Genomic DNA, 24,152 nt, shown 5'->3' with positions numbered 1-24,152 from the left:
GTGAGATGATGCTCTTGGAGACAGTGACGTCATCGGTGCACTTGTTGATGTAGCTGGTCACTGATGACGTGTACTCCTCCAAGTCAGTGAAGTCGCCGTAAGTTGCAGCCTCCCTAAACATGTTCCAGTCAGTGCACTCGAAACAGTCCTGAAGAGCAGAGATGGCTCCTGCAGGCCAGGTTCTCACCTGCTTCAGAACCGGTTTTGAGCGCCTGACGAGTGGTCTGTATGCTGGAATTAGCATAACAGAGATGTGGTCTGAGTAGCCGAGGTGGGGGCGGGGCTCTGCCCGATATGCGCCGGGGATGTTTGTGTAAACAAGATCCAGCGTGTTTTTCCCTCTCGTTGCAAAATCCACATACTGATGGAATCTAGGAAGCACTGACTTGAGATTTGCATGGTTGAAATCTCCAGCAACAATAAACAGTCCATCCGGGTGTGTATTTTGCAGTTCACTGATCTTAGTATACAATTCCCATAGCGCTTCCTTACCATTAGCGCTAGGTGGAATGTACACTCCGATAATGAAAACAGTGGTGAATTCTCGTGGTAAATAAAAAGGTCTGCATCTAACAATCACAAACTCCACTAGCAATGAGCAATAACTAGAAACTAGCACAGAGTTCTTGCACCATTTCGTGTTGATGTAAACACATAAGCCGCCACCGCGAGTCTTACCGCACAGAGCTGTATTCCTGTCGGCGCGAAACGAGGCTAGCCCGTCTAGCTGAATAGCGGCGTCCGGTACTCTGTCGCTGAGCCATGTCTCCGTGAAAACAAAGACACAGCAGTCTCTAACCTCACGCTGTGTAGCCTGCTGGAGTCGGATGTAGTCCAGTTTATTGTCCAGAGAGCAGACGTTGGATAAGATGATGGACGGGAGAGCCGGCCGGCTAGGGTTTGTTTTTAGCCTAGCACAGACTCCCGCCCGCTTGCCGCGCTTCCGCTTCCTCGCGCACCGCTTCCGATGACCCTTCCTCCGGCCTCCTGCATCAGGCAACGCTGAGGCCTCGAGGCCTGGTTCACGCAGCAAGCCGAGGTCGCGTAGCTTTTCCCGCAGCTCATCGCGAATAACATTAACCGGGTTATTTAGGTTGAAAAGTGTCTGGCTGTTGTATGTACGGACACCAGTTGCGACGATATCCATACACATAGTAAAATAAACGCGCTACACACAAAACGAAAACAAAGTAGCACCATTTTGGCTCCGGAGCGGCCGCTGCGTGCTACTGCCGCGCCGCCATCTTGGATCCCCTACACTACACTTCCTGTTAGGAACTGTTAGGAACACACTACACTTCCCGTCCGTGCCATTCCATTTCTCTGGTAATGAGAGAAAAACGTCAGAAAAAGGGGATGCGGGGGGGGGTTGTGATGCGGCGCCGCGCCAGCAACAGCCGCCCGGGGATCCGCGTTCTCCTGCCTAAGCTCCGCAACCTCGCGGCGCAAGGCCGCGATGTCTTGGACGCCCTGGGGCAGAGTACTGATCTCCCCGGTTAGCTTATTGATTAGCTTGGCATGCTGGTCAACCACGTCGCAGAGATGCGCATAATCCGCTGGGTTCACTGCTTTTGGCTCAGTCATTCTGTCAGGATGAACTAACCTAGGCGACCAGATGACTTAGCTTTAGCGATTAGCCCAATGTAGCGTGGATGGTGAACCCAAACGCGGAAGAAAGCGAGTAGGTAGGATAACCATACAATTTAGTTTAAGGACTCTCACAAAAGGGGAGCAAGGGAAAAACACAAATTTAACCTGCGTCCTATAAACGCACACTCAATATCAGAAAGCGAAACCCAAGAAAGTGAGTACTCACGAATCGGTGGACGGACAGCCAGAACCGACATGGGCCAAACTCAACTACTGAGCGTTGAATTGTGGTTTGTTTACTCCTTTTATACTTCCTGGTTCGTGACCGCTTTACTTCTGGGTCCTAGTGCCGGTCAGCGATTGAGTGTGCATGACAGAGAGAAAGTAGAGTCCCCCCTTGGAAGGATAGCGCAATCATAGGGCTGGTGAGATGGTAGTGAAACGACCCATGATTCGAAGACCCATCGAAGGTCATGGTATTCGGTTTGCACTTTGGTTAGATTGGGGATCTTCTACGGTATTTTGTAAACTTTACTTTGGGAAAATACTTTTCGCAGTACGAAATTTCACCTTAAGAAATCATCCTAAATTCACGTACTATTGTAGGATGATTTAATTTTTCACTTTCAGGAAAAAAAACAAAAAACATTACATTATTACACTGATGGCGGGCCCAAAGCCAGCCCACTACAAAGCGCTATTACATCTCGCTCGAAAGGGAGACTTTCGCCTTCAGCACCGGGGACAGCTACGCAGGGGCGGATTGCGCTCATGATTGTCTACCCTCTTGCAATCGACGGCACACTATAAAAGACTCGCGAACGGCGCGCTTGGTGAGTAGGATACAACTGACGTCTTTACAAACGCCTGTGTCCTCTCCCCCTTCAGACTCGGACCACAGTGAAGGAATAGCTACTCAACAGAGGCTATCATGGAAGGACCGAGCCAACACTTCCACTGCCTTCCAGGCTCACCAGGGACGCCGGATGCCGCGCCCCAAGGAGGACGACACCTCACCTACCCGCGGAGGCTGTGTCTTCTGCACCTCACCACTCTCCTCTCCCCCAAGCACCCCCAACCACTAACCATATGTGTGAGTGTACCTAACCATGTGAGCTATAAGGAGAAAATAAAACAAAAAGGGAAACTGAAAGTAAAAGAAATAAATGTAAAACCGAGCACTGCATACCACATAACTGTGTCTGTTGTCATCAGTGTTTTCTTGCGTTTATTGGTCCTGTGACAAGCATATTAATTATGAGCGTCAGAGCAGCATCTAAACATACAAACATAAGTTTGTAACTTTAAACTTTTATACTGTATTTTTTTCCTCTTATACTTAAAGCAATTATTCTTACTTAAACATTTTATTTTGCAATACTTTTCTTAGTAGTTGCACACAAAGAAGACAGCCTGGCTGTTTTTCATAGTCATTGTAGATGTATAGGATTTCAGTATTGATATGCAAACAAAGAAAGGCTTAACAATGGCTTATTGAGGCATGGCGTCTGCATACGGAGATTGCAGAGTGATTGTAGAGCCTCTTGAGAATATTGTGTAATTGTGTGCTAATGTTTTTAAATAATACCTGCCTACTGTCTAATCCTTCTTGTGACATTATTTATGTAAGTAATTAAGAAATTCTAGACATTCATAATTTTTATCTTCAATAATTTGAATGCATCAATGTCAATATGTGGATATTTGAAAAAAACACTAGTTAGTCAAGGTTGGATCAAAATCATAACAATGTCATCTTTACCTAGTTTTCTTTACCTTGTATTTAAGCAATTTTTATGAACATTTATTAAAAAATTTTATATACGCAAAATAATGTCTTATTAGATTTCATAGGGGGGTCTGGAGCCTACCCCAAAAGGGCATGAGGCAGGATACACCCAGGACATGGTGCCAATCAATCGCAGCACGCACACACGCGCACACACACACACACACACACACACATACACATACACACACACACACACACACACACACACACACACAATGGGCAATTTGGGAAGGCCAATTAGCCTAATATACTGTACATGTCTTTGGACTGGTGCAGGAACCTGAAGTACCTAAAGGAAACCCACCAAGGATGGGGGAGAACATCCAAGTTCAATGCACACAGACCTGACGTGGTAAACTTGCCGCCATATACTGTACCAACTATCTTTTTCTGGTAATGCTAAATCATTTAATATCATTATGATACAATTACTGGATAAATGAATTTGAATGCATAATTTAAATACATAAGTAATTTGAAATTGACAGTATAGTGTGCAAATAATTTTTGCAGTAACCCATGACAATTATATGATTTGGAGCCAAGCAGTCAAAGTTCACATGATGAATTGCCTCATAAGTAAAGTTACACAGACTCAAGCATACTTGTTTCAATCAACATCTTTACTTAGTACAGTTGAACTTTTTTTTTGGATTATGAGCATAATTCATCCTAAAAGCATGCTTTATATCAAAACACTCTTATATCCGAACAAATTTCACTAAAAAGTAAAACTAAAATAAATGAAACTGCACTTTAATTGTTATAATAATAATAATGCTAGAATTGGGTAAATCTGGACTCATCAGACTGCATGATCTTGCACGAATATTCAATATTTATGCTCTCTAGCAACTGAAGCCTTTTTCTCCTAACATCTTCACTAACAAGTTAATTTATTGTCTATTATTTTACTATGGCTACTATTTTTATTCGTTATCTGTTTAGTTCCAATCCCATAAGTTTTTGTCACCCAGTGCGAGTGTAAATGCTCTCACTTTCACTATGAAACTAATTATGATTTCTACTGTAGATTTTTTCTTTAAATACTGTCCTTCCAGGTTTTGTGTTGGATGATTCTTAACCTAATTTTAGTAAATCCATTTTTTCCCCACCCTTTGCCTGGTGCAGGGCAACATTTTTACCCTTATGAAATACCAACATTTTATTTATTTATTTATTTATTTTTAACCAGGCAGTAAAGGTATGGCATTCAAAGCTGTTATGGTGGTTGCTAGGGTGTTGCTAGGTGGTTTATATAATATATCAGGTGGTTGCTAGGTTTTTGCTGTTATTATAGGTGGTTGCTAGGGTGTGTGTGTGTGTGTGTGTGTGCACGAGTTCATCTGGTTTGTTTTTGTGACAGAAATTAGAGCTCAGACATCATGACAAGCGTCTTGTCAGTGTGTGAATCTTTTTTGTTTCTTAATACAAAATCACAGTGGGGTAAAATGCAAAAATAGAATGTTTAGTTTTTTTTGTTTAATGACCTATATTTTGCTATATATAATCAACACATTGAATCATAGGCATTTGTATGTTTTTATATTTTGTAGTGGAGTTTTTTCTTTTTATGATATTTCATAATACCCATATTCTTTCCCAGGTAAGACATTATCCATCCATTCCTCAGTTCTGAACAGCTTATTTCAAGTGAACTGAAGGCTAGAATCCCTTGCAAATGCAAAAAGTCACAAATCAGGAAAAGGACAACAGTAAAAAGAAGGCATATGCTGAAATCTGGGAAGCATCTGGCTGTGCTGCATTCACCTATCAATATTTTATGTTTTCATTTTTGTTGCTATGGGAACCTCTTTCCCTAGCCCCTAGTCTCCATTTTGCAAGTAGATCTTACTGAATCTGCAATCTAAAATTGGAATACTGTGTTCCACAATTTAATGTTTGCACAACTGACAAAGCAGAAAACAAACTATTATTCTAAAAAAATACAATGCAAATTAAACAGTTTAAACTGCATACAACCTTTTTCAATCTTTCTCCTGTTTCATAAAATAATGTGACTTGCTAAATTTTGTGTAAAATAATAATATGATAAATAAAACATGATGCATGCACTTGGATCTAAAAATGTCTTACACCAAAGAGCCTTTTTAATAATTTACAGACCTTACAGGACTTTGTATGCATTTGTAAAGATCCATTGGTTTAACAGATTTATAGGTCCAGGATTCATTTGTTACATTAGTGAATCTGTGTAAAGCTAAAACTTTTTTAAGCAACTATTTTTGTAATCATGCCCCAAGCAATGGATAAATAAATAAATAAATAAATAAATAACGTGTCAGAGTAATAAGGTATACTTTTTTGCAATAAAAAAATAAAATAAAATAGAACAGTGGTAAGAATTTGTTGGATTCATAATAAATACACCATCAAAGGTGTCATGCTACATTTTGAAATATATAGAACTTTTTAATACCGTAACAACACATTTTATCTATATTTTAGAGCTCCAGGTGACACAAGCTGCTTTATTTAGTTAATGTCTCACCTAAATGGGCAACATAAAGATCTTTCAGTTAAACAGACGGCTCCCTAAGCTTACTGGTAAGCCTAACTAAGTGAAATGCATGGGCTCAGTTTCAGCCCAGCCATTGAATGCAGGGCATTCTTATATGCCCCAATCTGTGCCAAATTCTATGCAGTTAAGATGGTCCACTGTGGCGATCCTTGATGAAGGAAGAGCACCTTCTTTCACATTAATATACAATGAAATTCAGATAATAAAGTTGAAGTGGCTAAACTGTTTTTATATTTAACTTTGCCACTACAGGTAGTTCAATTATGACATTGCTGCCTAATATGATTTTATATCCACAGTTTATCATGTCAATATGAGAGCATGCAGCCAGATGCTAAGAAATGCTTTGGATATAAACTGGCCTAATGCACATAGACAATTTGTCTGTTGCTGTTGAAAGTGCAATCACTTGCTGTTTAATAGAAAAACGAAGGATAACCAGCAGTAAGAAAAAAAGAACAGATCTCTGCAGTACCGTTTAATATAATTTAATTCATACAGACACACAGAGACAGTGTAATATATATATATATATATATATATATATATATATATATATATAATTTTTTTAATACTAGCCTCAGTATATAGTAATAAGACTCATAGTGATAGTATTTGTCCAACATTTTGCTTCATTAATAAATAATTCCATAAGTAAACAGTTAAACAAGTAAACCAATACATTTCAGCAAGTAAACAAAACCATTACAACATTAAATACAGCATACATGAAGAAGCTTTACATTTATAGTGCCTTTTCAGACTACTGAAAAGAGAACCTTTCTACCTACTTATAACTTCTTTTTTTTTTGGCTTCTTTAAAAAGTTATTTGACATTCAGCGGTCAGTGATGTAAACTAATGAGAAAGCTTAATCCTTGTTTCTGGCTCATCATAACATGAGGCAGTAAACCAAGATGCTGGGAACATTTAAAACATTCAAGAATATCAGAGGTATGGTTGAAAGATGACTGTAAGAATATTAAGACTCATGCTAATTAACTTCATTGGATGCACCGATTAATATAACACAATGCACTATATCTTTAGCCTTCTGTACAAATTATGCCTTAAGCATAACAGTGCCATGAAACAATGCAATATTACATTTATATTGTTCCAGGACAAACAGGCAAAAATAGCATTTGTAAATAAATACAAATCTGGCTTTAGAAGAAAAGTCTCTGTTTTGTACGTGTTGATAGAATATGATCATTTTACCAGAAGGTAAAAATTTTAAATGAATATAAGTTTATCTTCATCCAGGTCACTTAGGCTTCAACTTAACTTTTACAGAGTTTATAATCGAGTTAAGGCAATGAAGTCCCAAGAAAATAAATACCAAATTCTGCCAATACTTAAAAGCATCTCCTTAGTGTCATCACCAAATAACAAAGAGATGCTATTTAAAGCAAAATCAAACATAATACTAAAAAATGAGCCCCTTCGTCCCTAAGATTATGTGTGTCACTGATTTTGAACCCAAGGAAAACCGATCCTTGGTCCTTCCATTCCTCGACCACTAGACAGTCCTAGAGAGCAGTGATCTGAGTGAGCTCAGAGTTAGAGTGTCCTGTCCCTGGATTTGGTGGCTGTTCAGGGCTGACCAGGGGCAGCTCTACGCCTAGTCATGCAGCATTACTGTTTGCCTCTGTAGTTTTGCAGTTGTAGGCAACATCTCTTGCCACGCTGTGCATTCGGCCCGACTGCTGCTGTGCATCCAGGCTAAAAGGCAATGGTGGTTGGCAAAACTCACGAAAGCAACGCTTAAAGTTCTCATCCAGAAAAGCATAGAGAACTGGGTTTAGGCTGCTGTTGACATAGCCAAGTGCAATGCAAAAGTGCATCAGCACCACAGTGTGCACACTTCCCAGGTTGACACCCAAAGACTGTGCAAGTGCCATGATCTGGATGGGGGTCCAACATACCACAAATGCTGCCACCACCACCAGCACCATGCGGGTGATTCGGCGCAGGTTGCGATCCTTCTCCTTGGAACCAGACAAAATACGAACATTGCGGAGGCGTTTTACCATCAGACTGTAACACACACTAATAATGGCCACCGGGATAAGGAAGGAGAGCAGGAACACACATGTGCCGAACACTGGTTCCCAATAGCTACGAGGGTCTGGCAGGACCAAGATGCATTCAATGCCTGCACAAAGACACATTGACAAAATATGTAAATCAGTACATTTATGATAAGTAAATACATTTTCTTTTTTTTTTTTATTTTTATTAAACCTGAATTGCTTTGACTAAATACTGTATGTCCGTGGTAGGTAGGGCTGAAAAACAACCAACTTAAAAAAAATAAGGTTAGTACTAAAACTCCTGTAACTAAATTATAAATTCTTATAGATTGTTTAACTAAAGTTAGTAAAAAATATACACAGTATATACACCATTCACGATACAAGAAGATGAAAATTATCCCAAACTGCCCGATCTGGCAAAACTGTGCCAGTCTCCTTAAATTCCAGCATGTGCACCAAATGTCAAAATTGAAAGAAAAAAGAGAGGGTGACAATTGGTCAGTCAGTTAAATTGGTCACTCGGCTAATGTTAATGTCCAAGTTCCGCTGAATCCAGCTCTTTACATGCAGCTTCAGCAAGCCTGAGGACATCACCCCGCCCCCCCATAAATCCAACCCCGCCCCCCCATAAATCCACTCCATTACATGTATTTTCATAGTCCACTGTCTATAATATTAAATATTGAGCATACTCCAGAAATGCCAGCCTATAAAATTGTATAAATTAAATATGTTAATATTTCATGTTGTGAAAGCTTTGATTGTGTCATGTGAGTTTTAGGCTTGTTTTCTTTTGCTGTGGCTTCTAAAAAGGGTTGGCTTTGTCAAGGTTGGAGGCCCAGTATATTAGGCGACACCCGTGCTCCGGACAACATGACAAACATGTTTCTGTTGCACCAGTTGAAAACCTGGTATCCCAGTAACTAGAAAGCAATAAGGAGTTTAACATTCATTATTCAAATAAAAGTTTAATCCTGAATGAATAATCAGGTTGGTGGAGAGAGTATTGATATTTGTATACAATGGCCCAGAACACTGTTGTAGAAATTGTTTAGAAGGCTATAATTGCCAATAATTGATGGAAGAAAATCAAAAGAAATTTTGCAAGTACTGAACTTTTTACCAGGTATAGTTGCTGCTCAGGTGTCTTGTTTATGAACTATTCAAACACCACTATACAGTATGTAGAAAGACGGCTTTCCAAATGACAAAAAGCTCTAGGCTTCTGTTTTCTTGTTACTGTACTAACTCAGGTTTTTTTTGCAGGTTTTTAGCTCAACAGTACCCTGTTTATACTTATTTATACAAATAAACTTATATATATATTTGTTATACATATTTGTTTTAGAACGTGTTTTATTGGTGACAAGAAAACAATCTGAAAAGTCTCTCTGAGTAAGGATGTCTGCCATATGCTGTAAATGTTTTCATCAACCCAACACAGGAGGATGCATACAGTATGTCACACACTTACCATGGTCGTCCTCAACATCTCCAAGCACCATGGCCGGCACACCAATGGCAGAGGCCAGTAGCCACACACATATGTTGACCACCTTGGCCTTGTGGGGTGTCCTCATATCTAGAGCTTTCACAGGATGACACACAGCCACATAGCGGTCCATGCTCATCACAGTAAGGGTGAAGACACTAGTGAACATGTTGTAGTAGTCAATGGAAACCACTGCCTTGCACAAGGTATTGCCAAAGGGCCAGAAACCTAGGAACACATCTGTGCCCTGGAAAGGAAGTGTGGCAAGTACTAGTGCATCAGCTAAAGCCAGGTTGAAGATGTAAATGTTGGTGGCTGTCTTCATCTTGGTGTACCTGAATGACAAAGAAAGTGAGCACAATAATTAGACAGATTTTCTTAATTACAAAAGTGGAGTACACAAAATATAAACGGATGTTGTAATGGCCATGTTTAATTAAAGCACACTGGGCAACAAAAATAAGCACACTGGGCCTTATTTATTATTATTTATTATTTTTGTAAAGGTTGTGTTATTAAAGCTATGTTTGCTATTTGTAGTGTTTTGCTAAAATTTAAATCATAATTTTTTTTATCATGATTCTTTTAAACAATTCTCTCTCTCATTTTTTGAACCAAAACATTTATTGTACTTAATTAAAATAAGCTTGTGCTGTCTATACTTCAGTTATTTTATAACCCATAAAATAAACAAATAAAAGCTGTTGAACATAAACAGATGGTTAACAATAATAAATACAAATAACTAATAAATAGCCCCTGTGTTTTTTAGACACTCGGCCAACTACAATACTTCATCTCCTTATGCATTGATTTATATCATTATTATTTTGTAAATGTAACAGTTTGTTGATAGTTTACATTATATATTTTATTGTTATTAAAAGGTTTTATTAATTATTCCTAACATACTTCTAGTGTAATTCTAGTACAATTCGATGTAGCTTTCAAATTGTTTTGACATTGTGCGATGATGAAGTATATGCTAGCTGCTAAATGCAACATAAGAAAATGTAATAGTTTTACACATTGAGGTGAGAAAGAAACCACTGAAAGGAGCCAATTTGAAACAGGCCAACTGAATGCACCGTTCTCCAGCTTCTGATTGATTTGTATTGTCCTTCCTCTAATCTGCCTGAAACTCAACAAACACAGTGCCGTGATATTGAGCATGGGCACAATAAAATCTGGGCACAAAACAGAGTTTTACACTCAGGTTTCTGGCACAAAATAACATAATACTACTTCAACTTCATCAAGTAAACTGACTAGTCTGTTCAGGTCAGCCTCATTTCATATTACAAGTAACTGCAGAAAGCGTGAATGAAGAAGAGAGTTAACAGGATTGATTAAGTTGTTTAATTAGATAATTCACTATTCTCTGGCCTGATTGGTTAATTATTATTGGTTTGTTTTAGACTGTGAGAGTGTGAAAAATGTGTGTGACTGACATAGCATCTGGGATTGTTATCAAGTAAATAGGTGAACATGTGAATGAAGTGTGATCTGTATGTAGGGAAATAAATGCAAGTGAATCGCCATCATTTAGAAATGAGATATTATATATATATTTATCATATATATAATATCTCATATATATATATATATATATATATATATATATTATTATTATTATTATTTGTGCTGCCCTAATTGGATTGACTGGATTGCATCTCAGAATCACTTGTAGGAATCGCGCTCATTTAGGAATAAAATAGGATATAAAAGTTATTTATAAAGCTTTCTACCCTTACTTTCGGTGAGGAGTAGGGCTGCGCAGAGAAAAGCGTGTCTTACGACACTGAGAGTCGTAAAGTAGTCTGCATGTTATAGTGGGTGTTGTAGTTTTTACAGGTTTTTGTAGTTTTAAACAGTGGAAAAGCAAAATGGTGAAATCAGCAGCAGTTGTGTGAAAGCTTTATGTACACAGACAAAACTTATAGATACATGACTTGCTGCCTGACGTTATTCTAATCAGACTGCTGTTTAAAACTGTTTCAAGTCCCTATAATAGAGCTGTGTAAGACTATCTTACTAGAGAGAGAATGAGAGTGTTTTGCTTGCGGAGGAGGTAGTAAACGTAAAGAAATAATCAAAGCAAAATTCAGTCCTATTCTTTCATTGAAAGCATCAATACCACCTGTCAGTTTGCTGCACATACCCTTGAGGAGTGTGTGTGGAATTTTGGGCCATTTAGGAGTGATTTCCTACTATGAAACGCATAGTAAATAGGGGCCAAGGTCCTTTCTAATACCTTGACTTTTTGTCATTAAGAAATTTTGCCCAAACTTTGGAAGTATGCTTGGGGTCTTTGTCCATTTGGAAAAACCATTTGCCACCAAGCTTTACTGTCCAAACTGAGGTTTTGATATATCGCTTTAATATACAGTATTCACATAATCGTCGTTTCTCATGATGCCACTTATTTTATAACGTGCACCAGACCATAAAAAACAGCCCTTTAACATAAGGTTGCCTCTCCGTGCTTCACTGCCACTGGTTGAGGGATTCATTGGGAAACTAGCGGATGATACCGTGGAGAAAAAGACTATTAGAACGTTTCCCAACCAGAAGCCGTGGGTGGATAAAACCATCTGCGATGCTCTGAGATCTCACACCGCTGCCTACAACACGGGACTCGCGTCAGGGGACATGAACCCATACAAGGCTGCGTCATATAACGTCCGGAAGGCGGTGAAAGAGGCGAAGCAGCGCTATGGGAGGAAACTAGAGTCACAACTCCAACAGAGTGACTCTAGGAGCCTGTGGCAGGGACTAAGGACAATAACGGATTATAAAACACCAACATCCAGTATGACGAACGCGGACGTGACTCTGGCAGATGAGCTGAACACTTTCTATGCTCGCTTCGAGGCTGCAGCTAAAGACGCTAGCGATGCTAATGCTAGCGGCGCTAACAGCTGCAGACAGGAAGACACTGCCAGAACCGGAAACACGCTCATCATCTCCGAGCATGAGTGAACACCAGGAAAGCAGCAGAACCAGACGGCATCTCAGGCCGTATTCTCAGAGCCTGCGCAGACCAGCTAGCACCTGTGTTCACTGAGATATTCAACATCTCTTTATCTCAGTCGGTGATCCCCACATGCTTCAAAGAGTCCATCATTGTTCCTGTCCCGAAGAAACCTCATCCTGCTTCTCTCAATGACTATCGCCCTGCAACCCTCACCTCAGTAGTGATGAAGTGCTTTGAACGCCTGGTCAGAGACTTCATCATTTCTTCACTACCAGACACACTGGACCCACTACAGTTCGCTTACCGTCCAAATCGTTCCACAGACGATGCCATCTCTCATTTACTCTACACATCACTTACTCACTTGGACAGTAGAAGGGGGAATTATGTTAAAATGCTCTTCATCGAGTACAGCTCTGCATTTAATACCATAATTCCCTCCACACTCACCACCAAGCTGGAGCACCTGGGACTCAGCTCATCTATGTGTCAGTGGATCTTCAACTTCCTAACTGGCAGACCACAAGCAGTGTCTCATGTCATGTCTCAGCCTCCATCACTCTCAGCACTGGAGCCCCCCAGGGGTGTGTTCTAAGCCCCCTGCTGTACTCTTTGTACACATATGACTGTGTGACCACTACCAGCTCCACCACCATCATTAAGTTCGCTGACGACCCCGTCGTGGTGGGCCTGATCTCTGATAACAACGAAACAACTACCTGAAGGAGATTAGGAATCTGGACAACTGGTGCCAGAGGAACAACCTCCTTCTAAACGTCAGTAAGACAAAGGAGTTGATAGTGGACTTTAGCACTAAGCAGGAGAGGAACTACCAGACCCCCGTCATCAACGAGAGCCCAGTGGAGAGAGTGGACAGCTTTAAATACCTCAGTGTTCACATCACGCAGGACCTGTCATGGTCCTGTCACATCAACATCGTGGTGAAAAAGGCCCGACAGCGTCTCTACCACCTCAGACGCTTGAGGGACTTCCGACTGCCCTCCAAGGTGCTCAGGAACTTTTACTCCTGCACCATAGAGAGCATCCTGTCGGGAAACATCTCAACCTGGTTCGGGAACAGCACCATGCAGGACAGACGAGCTCTACAGAGGGTGGTGCGATCAGCTGAGCGCACCATCCGCACCGAGCTCCCTGACCTGCACTCAATCTACAGCAGGCGGTGCTGGACCAAGGCCATCCTAACAATGGACTGTTCTCTCTGTTGAGGTCAGGAAAGCGATTCCGCTCCCTGAAGGCCATCACAGAGAGACTGAGGAGGAGCTTCTTCCCACAGGCGATACGGTCTCTCAATCACACCACCACACAGTACTGACCCACGCATATGGTTTTTACACACACACTGGACATTCTGGACATTCGTTTATACTAGTGGCCACTGCACAACTACACTTTGTGGTCATCAAATCACTCTATCACAAGTCACTTTAAATAAATCACTTTTAAGCATATTTGCACTGCACAAGACACTTTAAATATGTGGATTGCACAAACGCTGGACATTACCATTCTTTCATTATCATTTATTCTAACTCCATTCCACACAAAAATTACATAAATATATACCTACCCGTTCTGCTGCTCTTATTGTTCTATATTTCTTCATACATTCTTCAAATATTTTTTATATTTTCTATTTTTGTTGTACAGTTATTTTATTTTTAACTTAAGTTTTTATATTTTATTTTATTCTATCCTAGTTATATTTACACTTTATTTTAATTTTTTATATTTATTTCCTATTACTATTCATAGTCTTTTATTTTTAGGTCACAAGCAGTTGTCTATACATTTCACTGCATATTGTACTGTGTATGACTGTGTATGTGACAAATAAAATTTGAATTTGAATTCATTGTTGGTATGCTGTTCTTTGACTTGCAATCCTCACCCTTTTTTCCTCCAAACAACAATGGTTATTATGGCCAAACAATTATATTTTTGTTTCATCAGACCAGATGACATTTCCCCAAGATCTTTGTTTCCTCTACTCTGACTTTTTTTTTGGCAGGTTTGGAGCAGCGGCTTCTTATTTGCTTTCTCCTATTCTCATATTTTTATGTCGATATCGGTTTTATTATATTGCGTTTTCTTGGCATTATGGTAATATATGGTATTATATCATGGTCATTTTAGAATGATGGAAGGTATCATGTTCTTGGCACCTTCAGTGTTGCAGATCCCCAGATCTGTGTCTTGACACAATACTGTCTCACGGGTCTGCAGATGATTCTCTTGACCTCATGGATTATTTTTAACTCCAAGGCATACACCAATGACATACACCATCTACTGTAAGACCTTACACAGACCTTATATAGATTATAGGTTATACCTTATATAATTGATGGACTCAATTAAGCATAGTTGGACTCCAATCAAGTTGTAGAAGCATCTCAAGGGCCACCGATAAGAGTAGGATGAGCCCAATTACAAGTGTCATTTAAATGGAGTATTTCAGTTTTTATTTTTTGATAACTAATACATCTGTTTTTACAGTACTTGTGAAGGATGTGTAGAATGATTGAGTAGAATGATTTTAATCCATTTTAAGATATGTGTAAAACATAACAAAACGTGGAACACTTAGCAGGATCTGAAAACTTTCTACAGAAAACTTTTTTTCAGCACTGGAGATTCTTTGGTACCTCTTCACAAGGTCCTTTTCTGTTGTTCTGGGACTGATTTGTACCAAAGTACGCATCTCCTTCCTGAGCTGAATGATGGCTGTGCAGTCCCATTGTATTGATACTTGCATAGTATTGTTTATACAGATGTACAGAGTACCATAAGGTATTTGAAAATTGTTCTAAAGAATGAAATAGATTTAGGGTGGTCAACCATTTTTTTTTTTTTTTTGAGGTCTTGGTTGATTATTTGGATTTTTTCATGATGTCAAACAAACAGGAACTGAAATTGAAGTTATGCCTTAATCAATAGGAGTCTGCAGGTGTTTTGGGGCCCTAAAGAGGTTCTGACATGTCCTGACATTTATGTATTATTCAGTTACTTATAAACATACAGTTTAAGTGGCTAGAATCTCATTACACTGTTTTCAGCACAAACTGGGCTCCTAAGCCCTGATTTCCTATTCTAAAATTTTTGATAAATAGCTTTTATTCCTACTCTTGAAAAACATTTTGAGATTTTTTGCCCCCTGAGGAGCAATTTCCTACCCAGAGAAGCTTACTAAATACAGGCCCAGATCTCACTTCATGTGACTTTTTGATGTGGGGCTATGCAATGAAGGAGGTGTACAGGACAAAGCCTTGCACACTGGAAGACTTGGATTCAGAAGGTTATCAGTAATATTCCAAACTACCTTCAGAAGAATGCTTTCTGCATTATATTCCAAGCTGTTTGTGGAAAATGGTTGCTGCCTTTAAAGATTAAAATTTAAAGATTTGCTTTCATGCATGTATAAGCAATTTGTTTCAATAAGTTTGCTTAAAAAGAATATAAACCAATTTTTTATTCCTAGTTACTTTTCACCCACCTGTAGGTTTAAATTCTTACTGGTCCTATGTAGCAAAAAGATAAAGAGAATAAATAATGAAGGTGATGGACAGTTCTGTAAATCTTGTTTCTCTTAATGTTTCTATTTATTCTGATTTAGAATATGCCCAGCGTTTCTGGGTTGAATCACAAATAGTGCATAATGCAATTTTAATTGCTAGCATGCTATGTAGGGTATATGATCTTTTGTCCTACACTGCAAGTAATGCATTTGTTCAGGGATTAGAGAGAGTTTTTGAGATTTAGCCTTCATGAACCTGCCAGCATGTTCGCAGAAGCTTGCTTTCATGTAAACTAGCAGTCGGATCATTTGTTTAAACAGTTTAAACATCAAATTTGTATTTAAAAACACAGAGAAAAGTATATAGAAATGATGACAGTAAAAACCCTAACCAGTAGAGTGCAAGTCTGTAAACCAAAAAAAAAAAAAAAAAAACGAATTACTGATGTGTTTGTGAGAGTTATGCCACATGAGAAAGGCCGCACAGAAATGTAAAAATTCACAGATTCCATAACAGAGACACGATGGCCACGTACTGTATGCTGTTAACAAAGAGGGATTTTAAAAACTGATCAGCTTTTATCCTTACAGAACTATTTCTCTTTGCAAATAGGTTTTCTAAGTTGCTAACCCTAAACTTTACAACAAATGCCATAGCAACGTTCAAGTGTAAATAGCTACAGTGAAGTTCTATTTAACTACGAAAGATCTGTGGTCAAGCAGGATGAGTAAACCATACAGTACATCAGCCTAACTGTGCTCTTTGTTAATGAAGAGTTTGAACTAAAGAGTCGCTGCTTGCAAACGTCTTATTTCCCAGAGGAGCCCACCTAAGAGAACACAGCCTTGAGCTTGTCAGACGCACTGGTTTTGTGAGAAACGTGACTGGCTGTGTGAGAAACGTGACTATTACAACAGACAACGGCACTAACATTGTTGAAGTGGGGAAGTTTAATCACTGTACTAGAATCCAATGCTTTGGACATAGGCTTCATCTTGCCATTGGTAAGTTAAATTAATTTTATAGGTGTGTCAAAATATTTTATAATAATAATATGTTAACTCTGTAATACTTTATTATTAATGATATTATTGTTATTATAATTATAACAGGAGCTGCTATTTGCCTATAACTGTAATATCATCTATTAGGTTTACAGGTGTGTAATATCATTTGATGAATGTCATTAATGTTTTAGACCATTTTAAAGAAATGTAATCAAAGTTTGAATAGTAAATGTGATTAAAAATGCCACAGTGGTTAGTAATTCATATTTTCACGCTCTTCCTTCTTTTTCATCACAGAAAATGCCCTAAAAGATGATGTATAACACATTAATGGGGCTACTGAGATGGGCAGGAACATTGTGACCCAATTCTTCCACAGCTGGAAGAAAAGAGTGGCCCTTACTGGAAGCATAGAGAGAGCACAACCTTTCAGACCCATTGTGGCAGACTACCCTACAAAATGGGGGTTCCACATAGAAAATTATAGCAAAATCCCCTGTGCCTCCTACTCCAAGTCTCTATAGACTGCAACGTCTGACACCATCTGACCTTATAGCAGGACCTAGGGTCTTAGAATCTGTGACAAGGCACTCCAGGCATCCACATTTTTTTTTCTTTCAATTTGTGTTGGAGAATTTATGAAGTGAAAAAGGATATTTAAGTACAACTTAATAGATTTACAGAACTCATGTAAAATATATGTAAAAACTTTGTGTGTATATATATATATATATATATATATATACTGTATATACAGTGGGGTCAGATTTTTTAACAATTTGTTTGTGAATTACTGTGTCAAATAAAAGTTTTTGATCACTTGCTTATCAGCCAGATTTCTGACCCTCAAAGACCTGTTATATTGCTTTTAAATAGTCCATATGCTCCTTACTCATATACTTTCACCTAAAGGATTATTAGGAACACCATACTAATATGGTGTTTGACCCCCTTTAGCCTTGAGAACTGCCTTAATTCTACGTGGCATTGATTCAACAAGGTACTGAAAGCATTCTTTAGAAATGTTGGCCCATATTGATAGGATAGCATCTTGCAGTTGATGGAGATTTGTGGGATGCACATTCAGGGCACGAAGCTCTTGTTCCACCACATCCCAAAGATGCTCTATTGGGTTAAGATCTGGTGACTATAAGGGCCATTTTAGTACAGTGAACTTATTGTCATGTTCAAGAAACCAATTTGAAATGATCGAGCTTTGTGACATGGTGCATTATCCTGCTGGAAGTAGCCATCAGAGGATGGGTACATGGTGGTCATAAAGGAATGGACATGGTCAGAAACAATGCTCGGGTAGCCCATGGCATTTAAACAATGCCCAATTGCGACTAAGGGGCCTAAAGTGTGCCAAGAAAACATACCCCACACCATTACACCACCACCACCAGCCTGCACACTGGTAACAAGGCATGATGGATCCATGTTCTCATTCTGTTTACCCCAAATTCTGACTCTACCATTTGAATGTCTCAACAGAAATCGAGAGTCATCAGACCAGGCAACATTTTTCAAAACTGTCCAATTTTGGTGAGCTCGTGCAAATTGTAGCCTCTTTTTCCTATTTGTAGTGGAGATGAGTGGTACCCGGTGGGGTCTTCTGCTGTTGTAGCCCATCCGCCTCAAGGTTGTGCGTGTTGTGGCTTCACAAATGCTTTGCTGCATACCTCGGTTGTAACGAGTGGTTATTTCAGTCAAAGTTGCTCTTCTATCCGCTTGAATCAGTCTGCCCATTCTCCTCTGACCTCTAGCATCAACAAGACATTTTCGCCCACAGGACTGCCGCATACTGTATGTTTTTCCCTTTTCACACCATTTTCTGTAAACCCTAGAAATGGTTGCGCATGAAAATTCCAGTAACTGAGCAGATTGTGAAATACTCCGTCTGGCACCAACAACCATGCCACGCTCAAAATTGCTTAAATCACCTTTCTTTCCCATTCTGACATTCAGTTTGGAGTTCAGGAGATGGTCTTGACCAGGACCACACCTCTAAATGCATTGAAGCAACTGCCATGTGATTGGTTGATTAGATAATTGCATTAATGAGAAATTTAACCGGTGTTCCTAATAATCCTTTAGGTCAGTGTATTGTTTCAGTTTGCGAGACATCATGATTGTCAAAAAATGTTTTGATTATTGCTGTTTTACTGTAGCTGTTTGTAGGTGATATAAAAACTTTGTAAATGGTTCTTGCCTCTTCATAATGGACTGTGGAGTACACTAAGTCGCCCATATACGAGCATTTAAGTTACAAACTTTCTAAGATACGAACATGCTTTCGCTTATGCTCAATCGTGAAAGTTAGATCACATGTCTGGCATACATTGTCACATGTGTACAGTGTGCATGTCAGAATGTCCGGAAGCAGGCATAAAAGCAATGGCGATGAAGCTGGTACTGCTAAGCACCAGCATTGCAGGAGACAAAAGTAAAAATAATAAAGAGAATGAAGCGAGGTAAAAAAATGCCAGACATTGCAAGCTCTTTTAATTGTTCAACCATCTCCACGATTCTCAATAACAAGGACTAGATAATAGAACATGTTACTTTTATACTGTGTATAGTTAATTGTGTTAGTATGTTTGTACCTAGACAATGTTTGTTGTACTTGAACAAATTATACTTATGAACAAGCCTTTGGAACGGAACTCGTTCGTACGTAGGGGACCTATTGTACAAAACTATGCTGAATTTTTTGTTTATTGCAGAGGAGAACAGCTTGTGCCTTCCTCCGAGTGGGTTACTCCGCCCCTAATGGTGCGTGAGCAAGCAGTTCGAAAACTGCGAAAAGAAGCGGTCGGCTGACGTCACGCGGTTCGGAGGAAACATGATAGTCTTCAGCCCTCCCAGCTAAGTGGTAGTAGTAGCCTTAATGTAGCCCCCTAGTGACGAGGAGGAATTGGCTACGACTAAATTAGGGGAGAAAATTGAAAAAAAAAAAGAAAGTAAAATAAATAAATAAATAAATCCCTGGCTAAAATGGCTAATTGCATACTAAGCTAATGTAGGATGTTGTAGTGATTTAATAAAGCGGAATTGATCTATGATCTGTACGGATCTCCCCTCAGTGTGTGGCATGCATATTAATCATGGATTAATTTTAAAGTTTGACCATTTTAGTGAAATTTTTTTATAAAAAATTTCACTAAAATGGTCAAACTTTAAAATTAATCCATGATTAATATGCATGCCATATATATATATACGCCTGGATGCACTAAATAATTATACTTTCACTCATTCAGATAATTTTTTGCATCCCCACTATGCAGTACTGAAAACCAGCTCACCCTGTTAAGAAGCAAAACCAATAATAAGAACTAGTAGTCATATTGTAGCTAATTATGTAAGCACAAACTTAAAAAAAAATTGTTAAATTCTTATTCAGTAAAATACATTTATTAGCATGAGTATTAGCAAAATTAAAAAGGGATGTAACCCAAGAACCAAGTGCCCACGACAACATAAGCACTTAGGTGTAACGCATATATACCACATACTGTATATTTGCATGTACTTGGCATGATTTATACACAGAATGCCATGATTAAGACACAGAATGGCATGATTTGGGCACAGCATGGCATGGAACAGGGTGTGATTTAAACAGGACAGGCCTTTTTCCAGACTCCACTTTCCATAACCATAGCTTAACAGGGTATAGTTTCAAAAAGACTGTACAGCAAGCAGTCCCTCTTACTGCTGGAAGCCCTGCAGCCACTGAACTCTGTTCTGTGCCTGGAGCACGGATTGGCATATGTCTAGCGGAATGGTTAAAAAGCTTGCTGCTGCATGTAGTTGTTGCCATGGCAGTTGTTGCCATGGCATGTAGTTGTTGCTGTTTTTCTGTGCCATCAGCCCTTATTCCTCATGCGGTGTGAGGTTTTTTTCATATGAGCAGTTGGATTTTTTTTTTGGAGCACATGGCTTAGAGCCAACCTGTTGCCCCACACTGGGCACCTTGACATGCAGACTCAACATTGCATTGGGTATAGCTTTCTAATAATACCAGACAAAAAACTCCCTAAAGAAATAAATATTTCACTAAATACAAAAGTCATATGGGAAAAAAAAAACACATGGGAACAATGGTAACAACAAACAGTTACCGTAAGGACATTTTCGCATTTTATAGGTTATTCAAAGCCAGATTGTTAGTTGTGGTAAGTTATATGATATTATAGAGTCAAGCAAGCAATTTCGGTCATTATAATAATCACTTAAGGAATCTAGGCACATTCTTTGACATCTGTGCAGCTCTGCAATGACAATTTCAGACTGCCACAAAGTCTATGACAATGCAGTTGTGCAGCATGACTGGCTAGTTTTTTTATTAACTGATGAGACACAGCATACTGTAATATCATAGATCCCAGGTCAAGTGCAAGATCTTTTCTTGGCAATCGAACTTAAGAATGATCACATATTTAAAGTACCTGTTGTACCATTTAGAAAGCATCTTGTTCATAAGTTTTAAAATGTTATTCATTTAATGTTATTTAAAGTAAATGTAAATTAATAGATGAAAGTACACAAAAACATTGTACTACCAGTAGGGCACGTGGAGAGGGAACTAACCAATTGCATTCAGACTCATGTTCAATTGTAATTATCATAATCTGCTATTAATGATGTTTTTTGCATTAATCCCTATTTTTGTGAAAAACACCTAGGCATAAAAATCTTTGTTTTGTGTGCAAAATGTATTTCAGCTTGCTCCCACTCTTACTCAGGCAGTCAAAATCTATTCCTCACCGAAAGAGACTCTCTCATGCATAATTGTATTTCTGCTTGCTCAAACTGTATTTCCACTCTGTACTTCACACACTCAATATCACAACACTGTTTTCACTCACTGGCAGCCAATCAGAGTCAATCAATACCATCCAATCATAAGCTGGTCTACAAATATGTCAATCCATTACATTTTCTTCTGTTGCTATTATCATCACATGGCTTAGTTTATATTGTTATAATTTTTATTACAATAAGGTACTGGTCTCACACTAGTGTGCGCACACATACACATCTGCATGTACACACACTGAAAACTAAAATTAATACTACACTATAAAAAGAAACAGGCATGTACAATTTCAATTGGGATATACTGTATTAGTTAATTAAACCTGACACATTTATTCCCGCTGTTACACATACTGTAATGAATACAGATTGAATGCTACAGAGAAGTAAACTAGAAGTTAAGATTAAATGTTAGGACTGAGCAATAAAAACTTTCATAACAATTGATTCTATATTGAAAACAATGTATTTAATTTCAAACAACCTAACAATTTCTGTGACATTTACCTTGTGGTGATAAAATGAAATATGATTTAAACTAACGCATGCAATGTTGAAATACTGCAATTGGCTACAGTAAAGCACAGGTGCTACTGATTAGTTATTTTTACTGAATTTATTGAGTCCTCAAATTTGGGTTGACAAAATCCAGGTTAAAAAAAAATCAGGATTTCTGGTATAATAGCACAAAAAGAGAAATCAATTGCAAGTTGCTGCGATCCATATATATATTGTGTATGATCTGCTTATTCTTTTTACACCAGCTGGCATTAGCGAGATTTACTGCCTCTCAGTCCACTGCTCTTACAGTAGCAGTATAAAAAGGGTACCAGTACTATCCACATTTAAACAGAAAATACCAGGAGTCCTACCTTTGCACTTTGTATTACAGTATACTGTACATGTGGCCTTAATAGTATGTTTGAGACAACTTTAACTCTCAAAAAATAAGAAAATTCACTTTGGTTGGGATTGTCATCCATCTCTTCTAGATAGAAACAAGCTTAGGGCTCACACTGATTCTGCATCATGTTAAGGTTGTATTTAATATGTTTTGCTTTGTTATGAACATGCAATAAACCGGTCCAAGTAAAAAAAATGTTTACTTTTAAAATATGTTTTTAACAGTTCATATATATATATATATATATATATATATATATATATATATATATATATAATATATATATATATATTTTTTTTTATGTTAAATGTTAAAGTCTTATTTCTGCTTCCACAGGAAAGTACTTGCTGATCAGACCTCATCACTTGTATATAACTGGTTCGATTAGCAGTTAAGCAAAAGAACAAACATTATGCACTAAAATGCCCCCATGCCATGGAGACTTCCCTCCCCACAATTAAATGGCATTCTTAAATTGCCTGTAGTGTGTGTCTTGTGTTTGTGTGCCCTGTGATGAATTGGCACCACCTTTGTTTCCAAAGTCTCCTGGGATAGGATCCAGGCCCCCTGCAACTCTGTACAGGATAAGCAGTGTAGAAGATGGATGAATTAATTTATTTTGTCAACCTGAATTTGTGCATCTCAATAAATTAAAATATAATTAAAAAGCTAATTGTTCAACAAGTGAAACATCTACATTATATTGATTCATTACACACAGACTTTATATTTCAAGTGTTTATTTTTTATTTTATTTTGCTGATTATAGCTAATGAAAACACAAAATACAGTATCTCAAAATTTGAATATAACTTAAGACCAATATATTTATTGGTGTAGGTTGTAACACAGAAATGTTAGACTATTGAAAGGTATGCTCCCTTTGCATGAATTACTACAGCAATGTGGCAAGGTATGAAGGCGATCAGTCTGTGGCAAAATCTTGAATGGGCTTTGTTTTACAATCCTCTCAAGGCTGCTGATATTCCTATTGCACTTTTTTCTACAACATTTTTCCCTTCCATTCAACATTCCGTTAATTTGCTTGGATAGAGTAATCTGTGAACGACGAGCTTTTGAACTAGTCTGGAAAACCATTTAAAGGCTCAGGAAACCATTGCAGGTGTTTTGGATTAATAAGCTGATTAAGGTGCAACACCATGAGTTTCAAATATTTAACTTTTTCACAATATTGTCCGAGATACCGAATTTTGGGTTTTTTATTAGTTATAAGCCATAATAATCAAAATTAAAAGAAATGACCACTTGAAATATATCAGTATGTATGTAAAGGATCTATATAATATATGAGCTTCACTTTTTACTGAAATAAATAAAGTTTTTCATGATATTCTAATTTATTGAGACCATTTCTTTTTTTTACAATGTGTAGTTATTGTTTTGAGATGTTTCTTGCACAGTTATTACTTGCATGATAGCATAAATATGC

General features: G+C 38.2%; 1 protein-coding gene across 1 annotated transcript in view; it reads right to left on the bottom strand.

The window, feature by feature from the left end:
* Positions 1-6,508: 6,508 nt before the first annotated feature.
* oprl1 (opiate receptor-like 1) overlaps positions 6,509-24,152 on the bottom strand; it is a 37,323-nt gene continuing 19,679 nt past the window's right edge. Inside the window, exons 3-4 of the mRNA XM_053481871.1 lie at positions 9,437-9,789; positions 6,509-8,081 (exon numbers count right to left, since the gene is read on the bottom strand). Of these exons, the coding sequence (XP_053337846.1) occupies positions 7,552-8,081; positions 9,437-9,789 (883 nt within the window). The 3' untranslated portion in view covers positions 6,509-7,551. The remainder of the gene's footprint in view (positions 8,082-9,436; positions 9,790-24,152) is intronic.

This window comes from Clarias gariepinus, chromosome 22 (genome assembly GCF_024256425.1).
Source record: "Clarias gariepinus isolate MV-2021 ecotype Netherlands chromosome 22, CGAR_prim_01v2, whole genome shotgun sequence".
Lineage (NCBI taxonomy): Eukaryota > Metazoa > Chordata > Actinopteri > Siluriformes > Clariidae > Clarias > Clarias gariepinus.
Note: the sequence above shows the minus strand (reverse complement) of the source record. Positions and strands in the feature narration are given on the sequence as shown.